An 18,065-nucleotide genomic window follows, 5' to 3' on the forward strand; every position below is an offset into this window, starting at 1 on the left:
GCCAGCGCCTTTCCCTGGGCCGGTTCTGGGCCGGGACCGGCGCCTCTCCGGGGCTCCTTCGCCACCGGAGCGTCCCCGCCGGCTCCCCAATGAGCATGGAGAACCAAAAGGTGCGACGGGGGGCGGGGGGAAGGGAGGAGGGGAAAGAAGGACACGGTGGGGAGAGGGGGCGGTGGGGGATGGGGGCACACAGGGTGTGTCGGGGGGGGGGGAAGAGGGGACGAGGGGGTGACAAAGGAGCATAGCGGACCCCGGGAAGGCATAGGGGCCACTGCAGGCAGCCACAAGTGCCTCGAGGTCCCTGACACCTCCCCTGTCCCCTCCCCAGCTGCTGAAGGCGCTGGTAGCCGTGGTGGCCACCCTGGGCAAGGTGGCGGCTGCAGTGACCGGGTCACACAGGGATGTGCGGCGGCGCGTGTCCCCAAAGTTCCTGCACGCCGCCCTGAGGAGATTCACCCAGAGCCTCCGTGAGACCCTGGACCACGGCGATGTCACCTCCCTGGGCCACCGCGGTGTCCCCTCCCTGGGCCAGGCCCTGGCTGCCCTCGGGGCCACCCCTGGGACCACCTGGGCCGATGTGAGAGCCACGGCCAAGGCCTGGCGGGAGTTGGTGGCCGCGCTCAGGGAGAGATGGGACCAGCTGCACGAGGAGGCTGATGAGCTGTGCAAGACCAGCTGGGACGCGACCCCCTCCTGGGCCAAGCACATGTGGTTAAAGGCCACCTTCAGGGAGAGACCTGGGGACAACCTGGTGGCCACACCCTGGTGGCTGCCGGTGACCCTGGATAGGGTCGAAGAGGACTCTGCAGGGGCCACGCATGATGCTCAGGTGGCAGCGGCCACCAGTGAGGAAGAGGAACCCACCAGCGAGGCCATGGATGAGGCTGTGGTGGCCACCAGCCAGGTGAGGGCAGCTACCTGGAGGGGACATTGGGCAGTGGTGGCCCTGGGGCCGCTGAAGCGTTTGATGGACGCGTGTGACAAAGCCATGGAGTTCACCTGGGACATGCAGTGCCAGCTCGAGGAGATTGAGGACACCCTGAAGTGGACAGAGATGTTCCCCAATGTCCTTGAGGCCTTGGTGGCCGATGTGGCTGAGTTTGAGCGGCTGTGGGAGGCCAGCACCCGCCTGGCCTCGCATCACCTGCTGCCGACACTGTGGGATATCCACAATCTCCTCTTGAGTCCCTATGCTGGCCCAGGTGGCCCTGGTGGCCTGGGTGGCCCTGTCAGCCGTGCAGTGGCCAAGCGGTGCCGAAAAGCCATCAAGGACATCCCAAGGCTGCTACAGGGACAGTGATGTCATTGGTGCAGTGTCACCACTGTGATGTCATTGGTGCAGTGATGTCACTGGAGAGACTTGTGGACAGTCGAGTGCCACCAGCTCCTTGAGTGCCACAGCGCTGCGTGTCACCAAGAGCCCCTCGAGTGCCACCAGTGCCTTGTGTCACCAAGAGCCCCTAAACTGCCACCAGTTCCTCAAGTGCCACCAGCTTCTCCTGTCACCAGGACCTCATGCAGGAGAACCTGGGGGGGTCCTTGTGCCACCAAGAGCCCCCCGAGTGTCACCAGGACTGGCCCAGCCCCCATACACAGGTCCCTGGTGTCACCGGGGTCTCTCTCTGTGTCACACGCCACCCTTGGGCACCCACTGGGACCCCCCTGAGCACCGGGAACCCCAAAATTTACCGTCCTCGTGCACTGGGACCCCTCCCCCTCAGGCATCAGGACCCTCGAGTTTCCCCTCCCCCCTCCTTGTTCACTGAGACCACCAGAGACCCCCCCCCCCCACCCATCAATCAGTGCCGTCACCGAGCACCGGGACCCCCCTCGAGCATTGACCCCCCCATCGTGCACCGGGACCACCAGAGACCCCCCCACTGTCGCAATCCGTCCTAGTGAATGGGTAACGCGGTGATTTTAAGGTGCAAAATACCCGACAAAGACACAGGGGATTTGCACGCACCTGCGCTTACTCTGGGCAGCTTTCCCGCCCCCCACTGCACACCTCCCCCGAGCTGGGGAGGGGTTCAGTCCCAGTCTCTGGAAGAAGGTGTGAGGGGGGTTTTCTTGGAAGAGGGGTTTCTTGGAAGAGGGTGATGAAGAGGCCTACATCTCTGCTTGTCTGTCACGATGGTTGAGGGCTGACGAGAGGGGTCTTCTCTTGGAAGAGGGACCACCCCAAAGCTCAAACCAGCCAGGCTAGGAGGTGGGGAGAAAGTCCAGGTCCATTGTTCAGAGAAAGGGCAGGGTGCCCCTTCAAGTTCAGCATGGCGTGTAGCAAACAACACCTCTGGAAACAGTGAGCTAAGAGGCACATGGCTCCCCCCCTTCACTGGCTCAACAGTTTTTAACTTTTCGGTGATCTTTTCTTCACGACAATCGTGAGGCAAAAATGAAGGATATTTTGGAGAGACTCTCACACTCCGAATCATGCCTTTTACAAAAATGCATCAGCTTGGTGCAAATACACCAAGACAACAACCAAAGCATCGCTCTAGGTTCCAGCACAATTGCCATAGGGGATCTTTTTCATTTGTGGGGACAGAATTTGGCCTGGCATCCCTGCAAATGTTAAAGGTGGTCCATGCAGCATTGGAAGAATGTCATTGTTGTCACCTGATTCGAAATCATTGAAAGAACAAAAGCGTAAAGTGAAAAGATCATTGGAACAGTATAGTCCAAATTGTGATGATGAGGTAAACACTTGGGACAAGGCTCAGAGAATTGCCATTGCAATTTTCTCACCTCAAACAGCGTTGGGGGTGGCCTTGACTCAATTGGACCACATGGGCTGCTGGCTGAGCAAACATGCTCGAGCTGCTTCTCTTGCAGTGAGTGACCTGTTAATAGACATTGACAGCGTGAGACGAGCAACTCTTCAAAACAGAGCAGCAATTGATTCTCCGCTGCTGGCACATGGACATGGATGTGAGGAATTTGAGGGAATGTGCTGCATGAACCTGTCAGATCATTCAAAGTCAATTCATGAGAACATCAAAAAGATAGAGGAAAGTATAAAAAATCTTGGGGAGATCACTGGATCTTGGATTGATGATGTGGTTGGATTTTTCAATCTTTCTCCATTGTGGAAAGAGCTTTTAGAAATAGAGTTTTATATTTTAGTAGGACTTTTGGTTCTCATGCTCATTGTGCCATGCATCCTTTTGTGTGTGCGACGGGTCATGAATCGAGTTGCCAAAGAGGTGTTTTTGGTGCAAACAGAAGGGGGAGATGTCAGAACTCAGAACATCCCTCCAGGTGTCCAGAGTTGCCGAGGACCCTGCCGGGGGGCTCGGAGACCCTGGCACGCAGCCCAGAACACCTGGGGATTTGATTTTGACCCCTGGAGCAAGTTACCAGCTTTGTATGAGGACCTGAAAGTCGCAGAGGTTTGAATAGTATAATAATAAAATTATCACAGGGTGAAAATGTAGATTTTAGGATTTTTGGTATGGGGGTTATGGGGACAAGATGGAGGAACTTGGGCGTGTCTAGCCTTTCTTCTTCTTGTTCTCCATTTTCTGCAGTGATGTTGGCACTTTGGGATTGGTTTAGAGTAGAAATGCACTGTCTAACATAGGTGATAGGTATTGGGAATTAGGTGTAAATATGTTATACATAGTTTGTAGTATAAAAAGACAACACCACTTTGGGGGCGGTCAGAGTGCCTGTGGCTGCCCTGCTGAGCAGATCTCAGCTGGTCAGAAAGAAAATTTTATAGATAAGAATTAATAAACAACCTCAAGACCGAAAACTGGAGTCCACACTCGTTCTTCAGTTGTGCAGGCCAAAGCAGAGACATCCTATGCATCTCGGGGCAGCAATTATCAATCAGCTACCCGAGAATGAACGAGATTCCCGCTGTCCCTGCCTACTATCCAGCGAAACCACAGCCAAGGGAATGGGCTTGGCAGAATCAGCAGTATTGGAAACCCGAATCACCCTAGAATTTTGTCAATAATTACAAACTGGCCAGATGGTGAAAACTTTGGTCTCGCTGACAAAGAAGAACAAGAACAAGTGACATGGGCTGAAGAAGCTCCACCCTACAAGCAACTGCCAGCAGAAGAAACACGCTATGTTCTTCTTACTGATGGTTCATGTTGCATCGTAGGGATGAACAAGAACTGGAAAGCGTTCATATGTGAATCATGATTTTAAAAATTTAAGATTTTAGCTGAGGATTAGAACCAATTCACATTGAAGTCAGATACACCAAAAATAGGGTAATGATTATTAGATGCCTAAGCTAAAGCTAATTGATATATTATGAGCTCATTTGTAGAAAGAAGTGGAGCAAGTGAACCATTAGAGGAACACATTGAAACCAGTAGAACAATGCCCAGCACCTGGACTCTGTGTTAATCCATCACAAAGCAGGGGGCCTTGGATCATGCCGGAGGGTCACAGAGACCTGATGAAGACCTTCCTGACTTCATCCCTGGGACCACTGACCCAATTTGAGACCACTGACCCAATTCAAGATAAGAACTGCGCACACGTGAAGGACTAATAACCTCATTTTAATACAAAGCGGGCGGGGTTGGGAGGTGCTGGGGTTATGCATATGTATTATTTTGGGAAATAAACAGAAGGCAAAAATCCTTATGCAGTGCTATCACGCATTTTGAGAATGACTCCCCCATGCTGCCCACCCACATTATAAACATACAACATTCTAACTTTAACTAGTTAAGAGTCTTTGTCCATGATCTTCAGTTTTAATGATTGAATTGAGCCAGGCAGGAGGAGACTCTGCTGGGCTGTGAGACCAGCTCAGGTCATGGACCCCCTTGGGGCACCCCTGGGATATTCCTGGAAGAGTGGGCTCTGCTGCCCGGACTGTTCATCCAGCAGCAGACAAGAACCCCTGACTACTAAAACTCCAGACAAAACGGTATGTTTAAAAATTAAAACAGTTTAAAACAGTGACCGGTAAGGCGTGGTCAGGAAAGGCCCTTTGGTAAGTCCTGGGAGATGTCCCATGTGCAATTTGTGCCTCTAGAGTGTGCTTGCAAGCTGAAGTTGCAGTTGAAATCTGGTTGCCAGCAGAAAGAGTTGTTGAACTGTTGTACTGAGCTCGGGCTTTTGATGCTGCCATTTGTTTCACCATAGAGAGCTCAGTTTGCTACCAACTGGGGCTAGCAGTTGTAAGGGCAAATCCTGGTCTAAGGTTGTTATAACTGAGTTTGTGTGTGTGGAAAGAAATACCCCTTTCACAGTGAGTTTGTGTGTGTGAACTTTCTAGTTGTGGGGAACAGCATTCGCTGTGACACCTGGTGCTGGAGTATAACCAGTCTCTTGTAAGGCTTTGTGTTCAGGTGTTAACCAATCCTTTGCCTGTGGGACCTGGGAGGCAAGGGTCGAACAAGGGTCGTAAGACATTGCCTTTGTGGTCCCTCTCCTTGTGGAGTTTGCAAAGTTGCAACTTTGGATTCATCTGGTGTAGTGTGAGATTTTGCTGACTATTGTGTAAAAGTTATAATTGTAACAAACTGGTAATTTTTGTTGTGTGTCATCTGAGTTGTTAAGCTGTGTATTAAGCTTGAGCCTGAGTCAAAAGGGTTAAGCCACCCTTCTAGAAGGGTTTTAACTTGAACCGGTGTTTGTGGGCTGTCAGAGCTGTAATAGAGACAGCTTGTTATAAGTTGATTCCCAAGACTTGAGGTACAGTAGTGTGTTTTTTTCCCCTGCATTGTAGTAATTTGATTCTTGGGACTGTATAGTTCTGTTTGTGAGATTTTAAGATTTTGTTTGCAACAAGTGCAGCATTTTATGTGGAAAAAAACTAGTGTGGTGATTTATGTGCATTAAAGCAAATTAAAAGAAATCCACAAATTCCCCACCCTGTCCCCATTTGTGGTGTTTGTGGGCATACCAGATTTTTTGCTGTAAGGGACAACCTTTTTATTTATTGTAATCGTGGTTAGGTAGATTAGAGGAATCCCTTTACTCTGGTAGTGTGAAAAGTGCATATTATATGTCTCTATGCAGATATAAAATATTATATGTATTTTCTTGTATTGCTTAGTAGTGCTGTATCAACATACTGGTGCAAGTACGGTAAATGTAGTTTTGTAGTTAAAATAGGAGCTATGTATGTGGGATATTTTTTAAAGAAAGGAATGAGGTACTTGCACCAGATACAAGCCACAGGACACCTAAATCTTTCAGAGAAAGAGAATTTATTGCTCTCTTATGAGAAGAAACCAACTTCTTCCCGCCTTGCTCAGCCATGAAGACGCTGTTTAGGATGAGGAGGAAGAAGCTGACACTGACCAGACAGAATCCTTTCTTTGAATGGAATTTATGTATCATGGATGAGGTGTATGAATATGCAACAGGCTATTGCTATTAAGTGTTAATCCTCTGTTAACGGGTGTCCTTTTTTGGGCTTATTTTGCCCAGAAAAGGTACCCGGTCCTCCGTAACTTTCTTCTTATTGTCTCGTACTGTCCTAATCTCAATTGTTCAAATTTTTATTACTCTAATTATATTGCTATTTTTATGACCATTTTATTACTGTTAAACTTTAATTTTTTTTTAACGGATGGGCGTTTTTCACGATGGAGCATGGGGGAAAGGTGGATTTAAGGGTTTTCACTTACTTCTCATTATCCTGCTCTGCGATTTTGGAGTTTTCTGTCAGAAATCTCTCCCTTCCCCCACTCATCCACAGAGTTTTGGGCGGTTTTCCTTTATTGCGGTAAATCAAAGAGATGCACTGATGCTCCTAATTAGGGGTAGAAAAACTGACGGCTTCCCGCTGAGCCGGAGCCACCGGAGCCACCGAAGTCGCAGTGCCGGGAAAGCCGTGGCGGGAGGTGCGGAGAAGTTTGTTTGTGTTTTCAGCTCAATCCCCTCGGGCCCGGGCCCGTTCCAGGGCTGTTCCTCATCTCCGGCTCTGCCCTCACGCAGCCCGGGGGACCCTGAGAGCGCGGGGCGAGGCTGTGCCGTGTGCAGAGCCCGCCCCCGGCTGCGATTGGGTGACGGTGCCGTCAGTCGTGGTTCTGGCGCGCTGATTGGTGGGAGCGGGGCGGAGCAGGGCCCCGGTGGCGGCCTGAGGGCGGCCGTGGCTCGGCAGCGGCGCCATTGGCGGAGCGTCTGTGCGGGCCCGGGAGCGGCGGCAGCGGCCGGAGCGCGGTGAGGCGGCGGCGGAGCTGGGAGGCGGCCGCAGCGCAGGTGGGAGCCGCGCTGGGTTGTGCGGGGGCTCGGGGCTCGCTGCGGGCCTCGGGGGCGGCAGGGGGCTCAGGCGGGTTCGTTGTGCCGTGTCCGGCGCGTGTTGCCGCTGGCGTGAGGGCGCTGCGGGAGCGGCTGCCCGCGGTCTCCTTGCGGCCGCTGCCTCGGCAGGAGCCGCTGCCGGAGCAGCGCTGGCTCGGCCCGGTTCCTGCTGCTGGGACAGAGGCGGCTGCCCCGTGCCCGGGGCTGTGCGGGGAAATTGACGTGGCCGGAGGTTTCTGTGCCCAGAGGAGACAGAGGAGTCCTGTACAAGTGACTTTATTGCTGAGCAGAGGGAGAGGCCGTGGCGCATTTGCCCTGCGCTCTCTGCCATTGTTGTAGTTCGCAGCCTCCTTTTTATCCTCATTTTCCCGGCTCATCTCCCTCTCCCTTTGCCCACTGGCTGAGGTACTTGGAAGGTTCAGACTTCCCGATCCACCAACTTCATGTCCTCGATAATGTGCACCCCCACTTTTGTAGAACAGCCGATATTCACGGCTCTGTTAAGTCTTTGTTCTGCTGGAAGTTCAGGAAATTAGCGGGACTTTCTGCGATCAGCAGTCCATGTTAATTAGTAACAATTATTGAAGCTGGTGGTTTCGCCCGTTACTTCCTGATCTACAAGTCTCTGGCCCCTCGCTCAGCTGCTGAATGAGCTGCACTCTCAAGGTGTGGAGCACGGTAAAAAGGTGAGAGTTGCTGTAGCACATCAGAGGAGAAACAGCATTCGTTTAACCCATGGACTGACAGGGAGCCACAAAACCGTGTCGCATGCCCATCCTTTCCACGTTGGGACCAATACATGAGCTGCTTTTTTGTTTCCATTGTTTTTTGGTTTTTTCACCACTTTTCCATTGTCATCTATTTGCCAACAGCAGTTTGAGTCATTGAATTTTCCACAAACTCCTCTTTCTTCTGCTAAAAGGTAATCTGACCCCATCCCATGGTGAAATGTTGTGTTCCTCATTTCAGTGGATTGCTCAGCAGGAAGGTCAGGAGCTGGAGCTGTCTGGTTGGTTGTTCCGAGGACAGCTTGTAATCTAATGATGCCATTGAAATGAGAAATGGGTTCTGTGGCTCCTGATATGAATTGGTTTGGGTTCCCAGGGGCTGGTCCATGGTGTTGTAGGATTTGTTCTGCTGGCCGTTCATCTTTTCCCCATTTTTGGCCGTTCTCTCCAGCCAGGGCTGCATCAATTGACTGCTTTTCTCTAATTTAATCATCAAATACTTGGATTCCCGACTGATTTCCCAGAACTTGTGGTAGCAAGAACATCTCAGTGCTCTAATCCACTTTATATAACGCAGACGGTGACAGCACATGTTGGAGTGGGCAGAGGGATGATTCCCCCCCATTTATTTATAGTGAAGTTTTCCCAACATTCTCCATTTGCTGTTTCCCTTTGCAGCTTCACCCGTTTCTGTTGCAGGGTCAGATATCCTCACCCTGGGCTCTGCTTTGAGCTGTGCAAATTCCATCAGGGCAAGCAGGCAGAGCTTGGGGTGAGGGGCAGAGGGAATCAGCCCAATTCCTGCCCCAGGCAAGAGACCCAGGTACATTGTCCAGGCTTTGCCCAGCAGTGTTCATTTGCATTTCTAAAGCTCCTCTGCAGGCTGCCTGGAATGAAGCTTCTCTTCCAGGGCAGCCACCTCGTGAGTCACCTGTGGCCCCCCCAGAATCTGCTTTTTTCAAAAAAAGTATCAACTATTTACAAGTTAAAAGTGTTACAGTTGAAGCTGTTCAATTTTTCAAAATGCAACATAACGGCGAACACAGAAAAACCCAGACCAAAAACTGATTCTCACACTTCTGTCCCAACCCTACCTGACAATATAAAATGAGAATATTATGAAAAATTTTTCTCGTGTTGTAATTTTGTCACTGGAACTGCAGGGAAAACAAAAACTCTCCAAGAATCTCTCTAGTGTTAGAGAGTTAAGGCATTGCTTGGTTCTGGCCAGGATGTGCAACAGAAATAATTTCTTTCACAAATAGCCCGGCTGTGCAGAGAAAATCATTCCATGGCATCTGAGTTTTACTCGATTGTTCCTAAACTTTATGTAGAATCAATCTAAATCCAGTGCTTTAATGTTCATTGCTTCCAAGTTGTGTAAGTTTTTAGTATTTGGTTTCCTGTTGGACCCGGATTTCTTCCCCTCTGATGTGAATTCGGTCCACACTCCTGGATTTCCTTCTCAGCCTTTTCCAGACCAGGTGTCTCCAGCTGTGCCGGGGGCAGTGTCTGGGGTAGCTGTTGGTTGCTGTTTGCTGCAGGGCGTTGATGTTTTGTTGCTGGTCGTTATCTCTGTGGGTGTCTTTTGGGCTATTCCCAGTCTGTGGAGATGTTGAACTCATCTCCCTTGAGTGGTGTAACACCCCTTAAATAAAACCTTTAAAATTCCTTTCCCAAAGGCAAAGACAAACCAAGCCTGAGGAGAGAAAGAAGATTTAAAAGAACCAAACTGGGTACATTTTGCAGCAATGCAGTCGCAGTCAGCCCAGAGTGTGGGTGTGAGTGAGCCCCAGAGTGGAATTGTGCCGTGGTGCTCCCCAGCAGCTGTGGCAGTGCAGGCCCAGCCAGCGCTGAAGCTGCAGCAGTGGCAGCAAGGCTTGGCCGCAGTGGCTGGAGGTGCCAGAGGAGGGTGGCCAGGATTTCCGAGGGTTTGAGCAGAGGATCTGTGGGCAGGCCCAGGGGCTTGGCCCGCTGTGGAGCCCTGGCTGCTGCTGCGTTGCCTTCAGGGCAGGCTCAGTGGCGGCTCCCATGGTCCTGCTGCAGGTGGGAAGTGCAAATCTCCGGGGCTTCAGAGCCCTTGAGGCCAGGCTGAGGGGTCCCCCCGTGTTCAGCTGTGCTGGCGGCTGTTTCTGGCCTCAGGGACACTTGGCATGGGCCCCTTGGCCACCAGTGGTGCTGCTTTGCACTCCTTAGGCAGGAGCCGATGTCCTGGCTGGGTGTTGGCAACAGCAAAGTTCCAGGGCAGGCTCTGTGCCAGCCCAGCTTCCTGTGGGAGAATATACCTTGATCTCTGATCCAGTGCTTGCTGAAGCAGTCAGAATTGCTTTTGCCCCCCTGTTAGGTGCCATGGTGTCAGCAGAAGATATTGAAGCCTTCCTGCCCAGGGCATTTCAGTGCCAGGCTCTTACAAGCACCCAGAGTTCTGCGGGTTGAGCTGAGCATGGGGCGGTGACCTGCGCTTTGTCTGATTCCCCTTCCTTCCCTCCCCTGGAACAGGCTGTTGCTTTTAGACACCACTTGTCCTGGTTGCTTCAGAGTACTTTGGAGAGGCTCCATATCTAATTTTCCCTATTTCCCTGGGGCTGTCCACACTTCAGGGTTCACTTCAGCATAGGCCTTGCCAGACATTTGACTCAGAGGTACAACGGAACTGGTCTCTGTATCACCTTTTATAATATTAATTTGTGTTCTGTGTTTAGCGATCAAGTCTCTTCCCAGTAAATCACAATAACAATTAGGAGCAAATAAAACTTCATGCATTTCCAATCCATCTCCCAGATCTACTAATAGTGGTTGAATAAGACCATACATCTTTCCCACTTATCCCATCACTAATCAAACAAATTTTTAGCATTTTCTCCCCGTAAGTCGAAGATTCCGAGTGAATTGAGAGGCTCCTGTGTCCATCAGGAGAGGCCTCCTCTCAATGCAGACCCACCTGAATGTTCTCAAGGGCTCCAGTGTGGAGGGTCCCTGGTGTGATGGGAGCTGTGACAGCCCTGCCAATCCATGTCCATCAAGGGGTGGACTTGCTGGTCCTGAGGGTGCTGCTGTCTGTGCTTGCAGTGTCCTTGTGCCCTGCAGCTGGAGCCCTGATTCCTTGCCAGGGGCTGTTTGGGTGGGCTGTCCCCTGCCGAGGCGGGCAATGCCTCTGCCGGGTGCTTGTGGCCGAGCCCATGCCCTGGGTGCTGGGGCCCTCTTGGGCCCTGGGGCTGATCCCTCAGGGGCTGTAGGAGCTCTGCCCTGGCCTTTGCCTTCAGCTTGGCCTTTTGCTGCTCCCTTCTTGCATTCACCTGCTGGGCCTTTGTGCCCAAGTGCTGCAGGGCCTTCTTCTGTCCCTCCTGCAGCCCCCCTCAGTGCCTGTGGGTGCTTGTCTTGCTTTACAAGACAGGTGTCTGCTTGGGAAGGCAGAAAAAGCCTCTCTTGGAATGGAGAATGCAAAGCCCCTCCTTCTTAATTTTTAGAATAGTGAAATCAAGGGTCTCTCAGGCAAAGCTATGGGAATAGGAATACCAGTTCTTTACTAGTGTGTAAATAAAGCAAACAAAGAACACCAGCTCCGGCAGTGACAACAAACAGAGCCCGGAGCCAGTCCCGGCCTTTCGGCTGCGGCGCTTTCCCCTTGGGTGCAGTTCCGGGCACGGCCGGCAGGGGCGCTGGTGGCTCCCGCGGGGCAGGGCAGCGCATCCCTGCCATGGGAACCTCTCTTAACGGAAATAGAGCAATCCCTTCATCTAACTCTTTCACTTTTTTTTACCTTCTATGGCCTTTCTCCTTTGTTTTGGGAAAGACTTTGGGGAGGGCTGCCTTTTAACTGAGCTTCTTGTGTTTAGATAAGGTGCCTCCTGTAGAGAGAGAGAGAGTTTCCCTGAAGAGCCGGAGCTGTGGTTACCAAGGGGATGTAACTCAGAGCAGGACGGGGTCAGGGGAGGATATCCCGCCGAGGCTCGGTGGGAGTGTGGGCAGGGTCTGCTGCCGGAATCGGCAGAGGGGGATCTTCCCGTGGAGGCTGAGCTGGAGCGCGGGCAGCCCCCACATGGCTTATGGCGGCTGATCCGGCAGCTCCCGGCAGAGAAAAGGCAGGTGGGAGACCCCGGCAGCAGCGGCGGTGCCCAGCGCAGCTGGCACGGGCAGGGCAGCCGGGGATGGGATGGCTGGGACCCGCCCTCGGTGCGGTCGGCGCGGTGACCTCGGCCCACGCGGCAGGACAGAGCAACCCCATCTTCCCCAGCATGGCCGGCAGAGCGGCCGCGGGCCGGGCAGTGGGAGCAGGGCACACAAATTCACCGCCAGCGCCGGGGCAGGTGGAGCTGCCCTGGGCAGTGAGCCCGCACCTGGGATGGAAACCGGGGCAGGCGGAGCTGAGGCGGGCAGCGAGCCGGGACCCGGGACAGGCGCCTCGGCCGCGAACGGAGGGGGCAAGAGCTGCAATGGATCCCACTCTCTTTCTGATTTTTCCTCTTGTTCCCTTTCATTTCCCCTTTTTCTTTTCCAGTTTTGTCTCAGGTGTTGCTGATACTTTAAAGATTTTTATTCTCCTAAAAATCTCCTGTCTAACCTATGGCATATTCTCTTTCTTCTAGATTAAACGGGTGTTTTTACAAATAAATCCAGAGCCTAACAAATCTAAACTTCTGCTTGGATACTTTGAAATGGTCAATGAGCTAACTCACAACCTACTAATGTTGTTTTTCTCATCACCTTTTTATTTATCCTTTGGCAAATTAAGCATCTTTCAGTAACTTGCTTTGCTGCTCTAAAAATCCCAGTGCACCCATAGTTCCTTAAAAAATGATCACACAAAGCTTGAGTACCCTAGTGGGTTTTCTGATGCATGTCTTCTAATATTTTCCTAGAAGCACATTTTATTAAGTAATTGTCTTCCATCAAGAAATTTCCATTCCCCTGATTTATCTTGTCCACTTCCTGTCTTGTTTAATTCTTTTTTCTCATCTTCCGTAATCTTTGGAATTTCCAGTTTTTCCTGGTTTGGAGTTAATATTAACAAAACTCTTTCAGCTCCATTTTCATCTATATCCTTAGATTTGTGATCTGCCAAATTATTTCCTCCTATTTCTGGGGTATTTCCCTTTTGGATTTCCTTAATATGTACTATAGGTATCTCTTTTAGCTAATTGTAATGCCTCTAAAACCTCTAAAATAAGTTCCTCATGTACTAATCCTTTTCTTCTTGAATTAAGTAATCTTTTTCCTTTCCAACATTTTTAAAGGTATGTACTACCCTAAAGGCATACCTTCAATCAGTATATATATATAGTTCCTTTATTTTGTGTTAAATATTCTAGTGCTCTTTTTAAAGTATCTAATTCACAAGTTTGAGCTTACTAGTTTAATGTTAATTTCCCTTTTTCCATAGTTTGCATGTTTTTCCCATCAACTACTACATACCCTGTACTTTCTCCTTTTGCAAGGAGTTGTATCTCTGTTAGCTAACATAACTCCCAAAGCACCATTTTTTTTTCTTTTTTTTTCCCTGTATCCAACTTACTGGTTTTCTGTCTCATTTTTCAAGATCTTATCTATTCATCTTCTGCCTCTGTTTTTCACTTTCACTAACAACATAAATACCACTTTTCTTTCAACTACACACTTAAAAATAAAAAACCTTTTTCTCACACTACTTTCAGTGCAATACAGCCCCCTCCAAGGAGATATAGTGAAGCTTAAAATACACAATCTACATTACATATACTTTCATTTGTCTACATTCACTCACTTTTATTTCTCATTCGCTTCCACGCATTCTTTCACACGCTCAGGACACAAAGTGGATCCCTGTTGACAGAGAATCGCGGGTCCCTGTGGCCCCCTCCCCTTGGCGTTGGCCTCTGGGTCTCAGTATCTCCCGGCCTCCTGGGAGGGCCCTGACTCTGCTGCCTCCGGTGCCCGTTCACCGGTGAGGCTGATTTGTGTCACTCACACTCTTCAGCTACGGCCCCCTCACAGGCCCGGGGGGACAATGGCCCGTTTGCAGTCACACACATGCTCTGTCACAGCCCCCACCCACCCAAGGGACAATGGCTTATTTGTGGGTCACACACACCTCTTTCCACAGCCCCCCCTTCCCACCTGCCCGGGAAGCTGAGGCTGATTTTGTGTGTGACTCACTCTGACACACAAACAAGACAACAATAAGGTACCTTCTAGATTCACATCACCTATTATAATTTTAGGTGTTTCTGGCCAGTCCCGGTGCTATTGGATTTTCCTCAACCCAGCTGTGTTGTCCAACCCCAGATGCTCTTGGGTGCTCTTGAGTGTCAGGGGGTAGGACGGTCGGGATGGACGGAGACGAGAGATCTCTGCAGCCAGGCCCTGGAACTTGCGGTTTATTGCAAAGGGCCTGGGTGCAGGGCCCTGCTTGGAGCTGCCAGGCACAGCTTGGAGCAGGCCCGAGAGAAGAGAGGGGTAGAGAGGATGAGAGGGTAAGAGAGTAAAAGCGTAAGAGAGTAAGGTTCCTGTTACAATACAATAAATCTTCTGTGTTGAATATTCTATTTCTCACTAACCAATCTAGTACAAAATACAAATCCTATAGCATTTACATACAGCCTATAATAATCATTACATTACCACACTGCGTTACATTTTAAACCCTAAAAACTCCTCTTTGGACCCCTTCTGCCAAGCTGGCAGGATCTGCTCTGACCCTTGGATCTGTCTGCAAGCAGAGGGAATTGTTCCATCAAAAGGGGATTACCTTCAGTTGGGCCACACCATTGTTTTCCAGTTGTTCAGTAACTAAGGGATCTCAAAGCTTGCTTTCATTTCAATCTTCCTTATACTTTCTATATTCTCCAAATCTTTTGCCAGACAATCATATTTATAAGGCCTTCCTGTTTCATCTTCCCCAACACTTGGGCATTTTTTTATTTCTCAATCCACCTGTGTTGTCCAATCCCAGATGCTCTTGAGCATATCCTCAATCCAGCAGAATTTTGCTTAATCTTGAATGCTCTTAAAATATTAATCCTTCAACCCAGCAGGTTTCAATTCTGGATGATCTTGGGCACTCTTATCCCTCAACCCAGCAGGTTTTTAGGAGCCCCTTTTGTCCCATTTCCTAGTGGATTGGGCTAGGAAACTCCTCTGCTCCCTTCCTCCGAGGGGTCCAGCCCCTCTCTGAGACCCAGTCCCAGTTACCCCGGGGGATTCTCTCACTCCTTTTAACATTCACTTTGTCTCTTTACTGGCCACTTACCGCGGAAAGTCAGAAACGCAGCATGGGAGACTCCAGCACTCACTTGGCAGGTCTGGCACAACCAGCCCGCCTCTCATTCACTCACATTCATCCCCCCCTGAGAAATACTTACCAATCCCTTTTCCTTCCCGAGTTCTTCGTGTACATTACTACTCTTAGGGGGCCAATTGCCGCGGTTGTAGGGAGCCTTTTTCCCTTGTCTTTGTTTTATTGTCTCCTTTTGTCCACCATAACCTGTGTCTGTCGGTCACCCCAGGGCAAACAGAGCGAGGCTGCTGAAGAGGGCAGGGGGCACCTTCCCCACTCTGACTCTCCTAAAGCACCGGCAGCGAGGTGTTGGTAACCATCCTCTGCTACCATAATTGTGAAAAACGCCAATCACTTGTTTTTAAAATTTTAAAAGTTTAATAGTAATAAAATAGTTATCAAAATAGTAATACAATTAGACTAATAAAAATTTGGACAATTTGAATTAGGACAATATGAGACAACAAATACAAAGAGTTATGGAGTCCGGGTACCTTTTTCTGGGCAGCATGAGCCCTGAAAAGGACACCTGTTAACAAAGGATTAACCTTTAAAAGCAATAGCCTGTTGCATATTCATACACTTCATACATGATGTATAAATTCCACTCAAACACGGGATTCTGGTCAGTGCCACCTTCCTCCTCTGAATCCTAACAGCACCTTCGAGGTGGGAAGAAGTTCATTTGTTCTAAAAAGAGAGCAATAAATTATTTTTCTCTGAAAGATTTAGGTGTCTTGTGGCTGCTATCTCACTGCAAGTCCTTTCTTTATTTAAAGTCTCTTACCAAGCATAGTTTCTATTTTAACATGTTTTTAATAACCTAAAACTATATTTAACCCACTACTTAAGAGAATTAATACAGCATTAGTTTCTAACACAAGACATAATATTCATTTTAATATTTGCGAAAAGCCAATCACAAAATATGCACTTTTCACAAGTATAATCTCAATTACTTCCAATCTCTCCCAGCATGGTCCCAGCTGCTGCCAGCATGGTTCCAGTTGCTTCCTCAATCAACTCAGTGAGTCCCAGTATGATGCCATTTGCTCCCAGTTGCTCCCAGTCAGGCCCAGTATGGGGGATGCTGTGCAGGGTGTGCTCACTGTGACACTCAGTCACTCCCAGTATTAGTCCAGTCACTCCCAGTATGATCCAAAGATGAGCCCAGTGTGCTCCCAGTGACTGCCAGAATAAACCAGTTTTGCTCTACATGGTTCCAGTTGCTCTCTTTCACCCTCACTTTCCTTCCAGTCACTCCCAGTATATCCCAGTGTACCCCAGTTCCCTCCAGCATCTTTCCAGTTCCTTCCAGTATGATCCCATTTGCTCACAAGCACTCCCAGTCAGCATCTGTGTAGTGGCACTCACTGCCAGTATGATCCTAGCCAACCTCAGCACCATCCCAGTTCATCCCAGTATATCCCATTTACCCCTGACATGGTCTCCATTGCCCCCCCAGGCTCCTACTCACTCCCAGTGTGATCTCAGCATGATCCCAGTATGATCGCACAATGGAGTCAGTACAAACTCAGTACAATCCCAGTATGATGCCAATAGGATGTCAACACAAAGCCAGTAAAGTCCCAGTCACTCCCAGTATGATCCCAGTATGATCCCAGTGTCCATCAGCGCGATCACAGTCTGCTCTGGCATGGCAATATGATCCCAAAATAATGCCAATACAAACCCAGTACAGTCCAGTCCCATCATGATCCCATTATAATCCCAGTATGATGTCACTACAAAGCCAGTACAGCCCCAGTCACTCCCAGTACAATCCCAGTATGATCCCAGTATGATGTCAGTACAAGCCCAGTACAGCCCCAGTCACTCCCAGTACGATCCCAGTGCAGCCCAGTCCCTGGCAGTGCTGCCACTGCTGGGATCCCCCAGCCCTGTGTGCGTTCCCCCCTGGCGGATGTGCCGAGAGGAGCCCCAAGGGCTGGCAGTGCCCAGGCAGGGTCCCCAGCAAGGCCCAGTTTGGATGTGCAGCCCCCAGTTTGCCCAGTTTGCCTCTCCTTTGGCCCGGGCCGGGTTCCCCCCGCCCGCAGCGGCTGGGAGCAGCCGAGAGCCCCGCGCTGCCCATGCCGACCTGTCCCGGCTCCATCCCCGCTCCAGCCGCGGGCTGCGAGGGCTGCGGGAACGGGGCACCGAGGGTGTGGCTGCTGCTGGGGGAGGAGGAGGAGGCAGGGAAGGGCAGGGATGAAGGGGGAGGAGGAGGTGGGGTTAGGGAGGAGGAGGAGGAGAAGGGATGAAGAGGAGGGATAGAAGAGGAGAAGGAGGTGGAGATAAGACAGAGGAGGAGCGGGAGAAGGGGGAATGGAAGGGGAGGAGCAGGAGGAAGAGGAAGAGGAGGGACAAAGGCGGATGGAGGCTGAGCTGAGGGAGCCAGGCTGTCGATCCCTGCCTGAATTCGCAGCCCCCACCTGTGGGATCATCGCCCCCCCCATGGCTCCGGTGAGCGGGGAGGGGGAGCTCGGCCCGGATATCCCGGGGGAGTCCCTGGGTTGGGGTTTTGGGGGGATGTTTGGAGAATGAAGAAGTCCAAGGCTGAGCGGAAAAGGCCCCTTGGGGGGACATCGGGGGGTGGCGGTGGCGGCTGCCGGCAGAGGCAGCCTGGAGGAGCAGAGCCCTGTGTGCCCCAGGAGCCCAAAGTGGGGAGCCCAGAGAGGGGGGAGCGCCGCCATTGGCGGGAGCCTCAAGAGCCTGGAGAGGGCAGGGGGGACTCCTTGGAGCCGCTGCAGCCCAGAGCAGAGAATGAGGGGAGAAGGGAGCCCGGGAGCCCAAACAGCCCCGGCATCCCGAAATGGGGAGAGCGAAGCGGGGGGAGCTTTTGGCATTGCTGGGACTGCCAG

At 50.9% G+C, this 18,065-nt stretch overlaps 3 protein-coding genes across 3 annotated transcripts in view; 2 read left to right on the forward strand and 1 right to left on the reverse strand.

Moving 5' to 3' along the window:
• Positions 1 to 18,065, reverse strand: part of LOC136570607 (uncharacterized) — a 69,757-nt gene that overhangs the window by 23,994 nt on the left and 27,698 nt on the right. The window lies entirely within an intron of this gene.
• LOC136570646 (zinc finger protein 135-like) overlaps positions 1 to 18,065 on the forward strand; it is a 121,559-nt gene that overhangs the window by 20,302 nt on the left and 83,192 nt on the right. The window lies entirely within an intron of this gene.
• Positions 17 to 6,522, forward strand: LOC136570661 (uncharacterized). The gene is made up of 2 exons (XM_066571126.1): positions 17 to 110; positions 329 to 6,522. The coding sequence occupies exons 1-2, from the start codon at positions 90 to 92 to the stop codon at positions 1,298 to 1,300; spliced, it is 993 nt and encodes a 330-aa protein (XP_066427223.1). The 5' UTR covers positions 17 to 89; the 3' UTR covers positions 1,301 to 6,522.

Source organism: Molothrus aeneus, unplaced genomic scaffold (assembly GCF_037042795.1).
Source record: "Molothrus aeneus isolate 106 unplaced genomic scaffold, BPBGC_Maene_1.0 scaffold_35, whole genome shotgun sequence".
NCBI lineage: Eukaryota > Metazoa > Chordata > Aves > Passeriformes > Icteridae > Molothrus > Molothrus aeneus.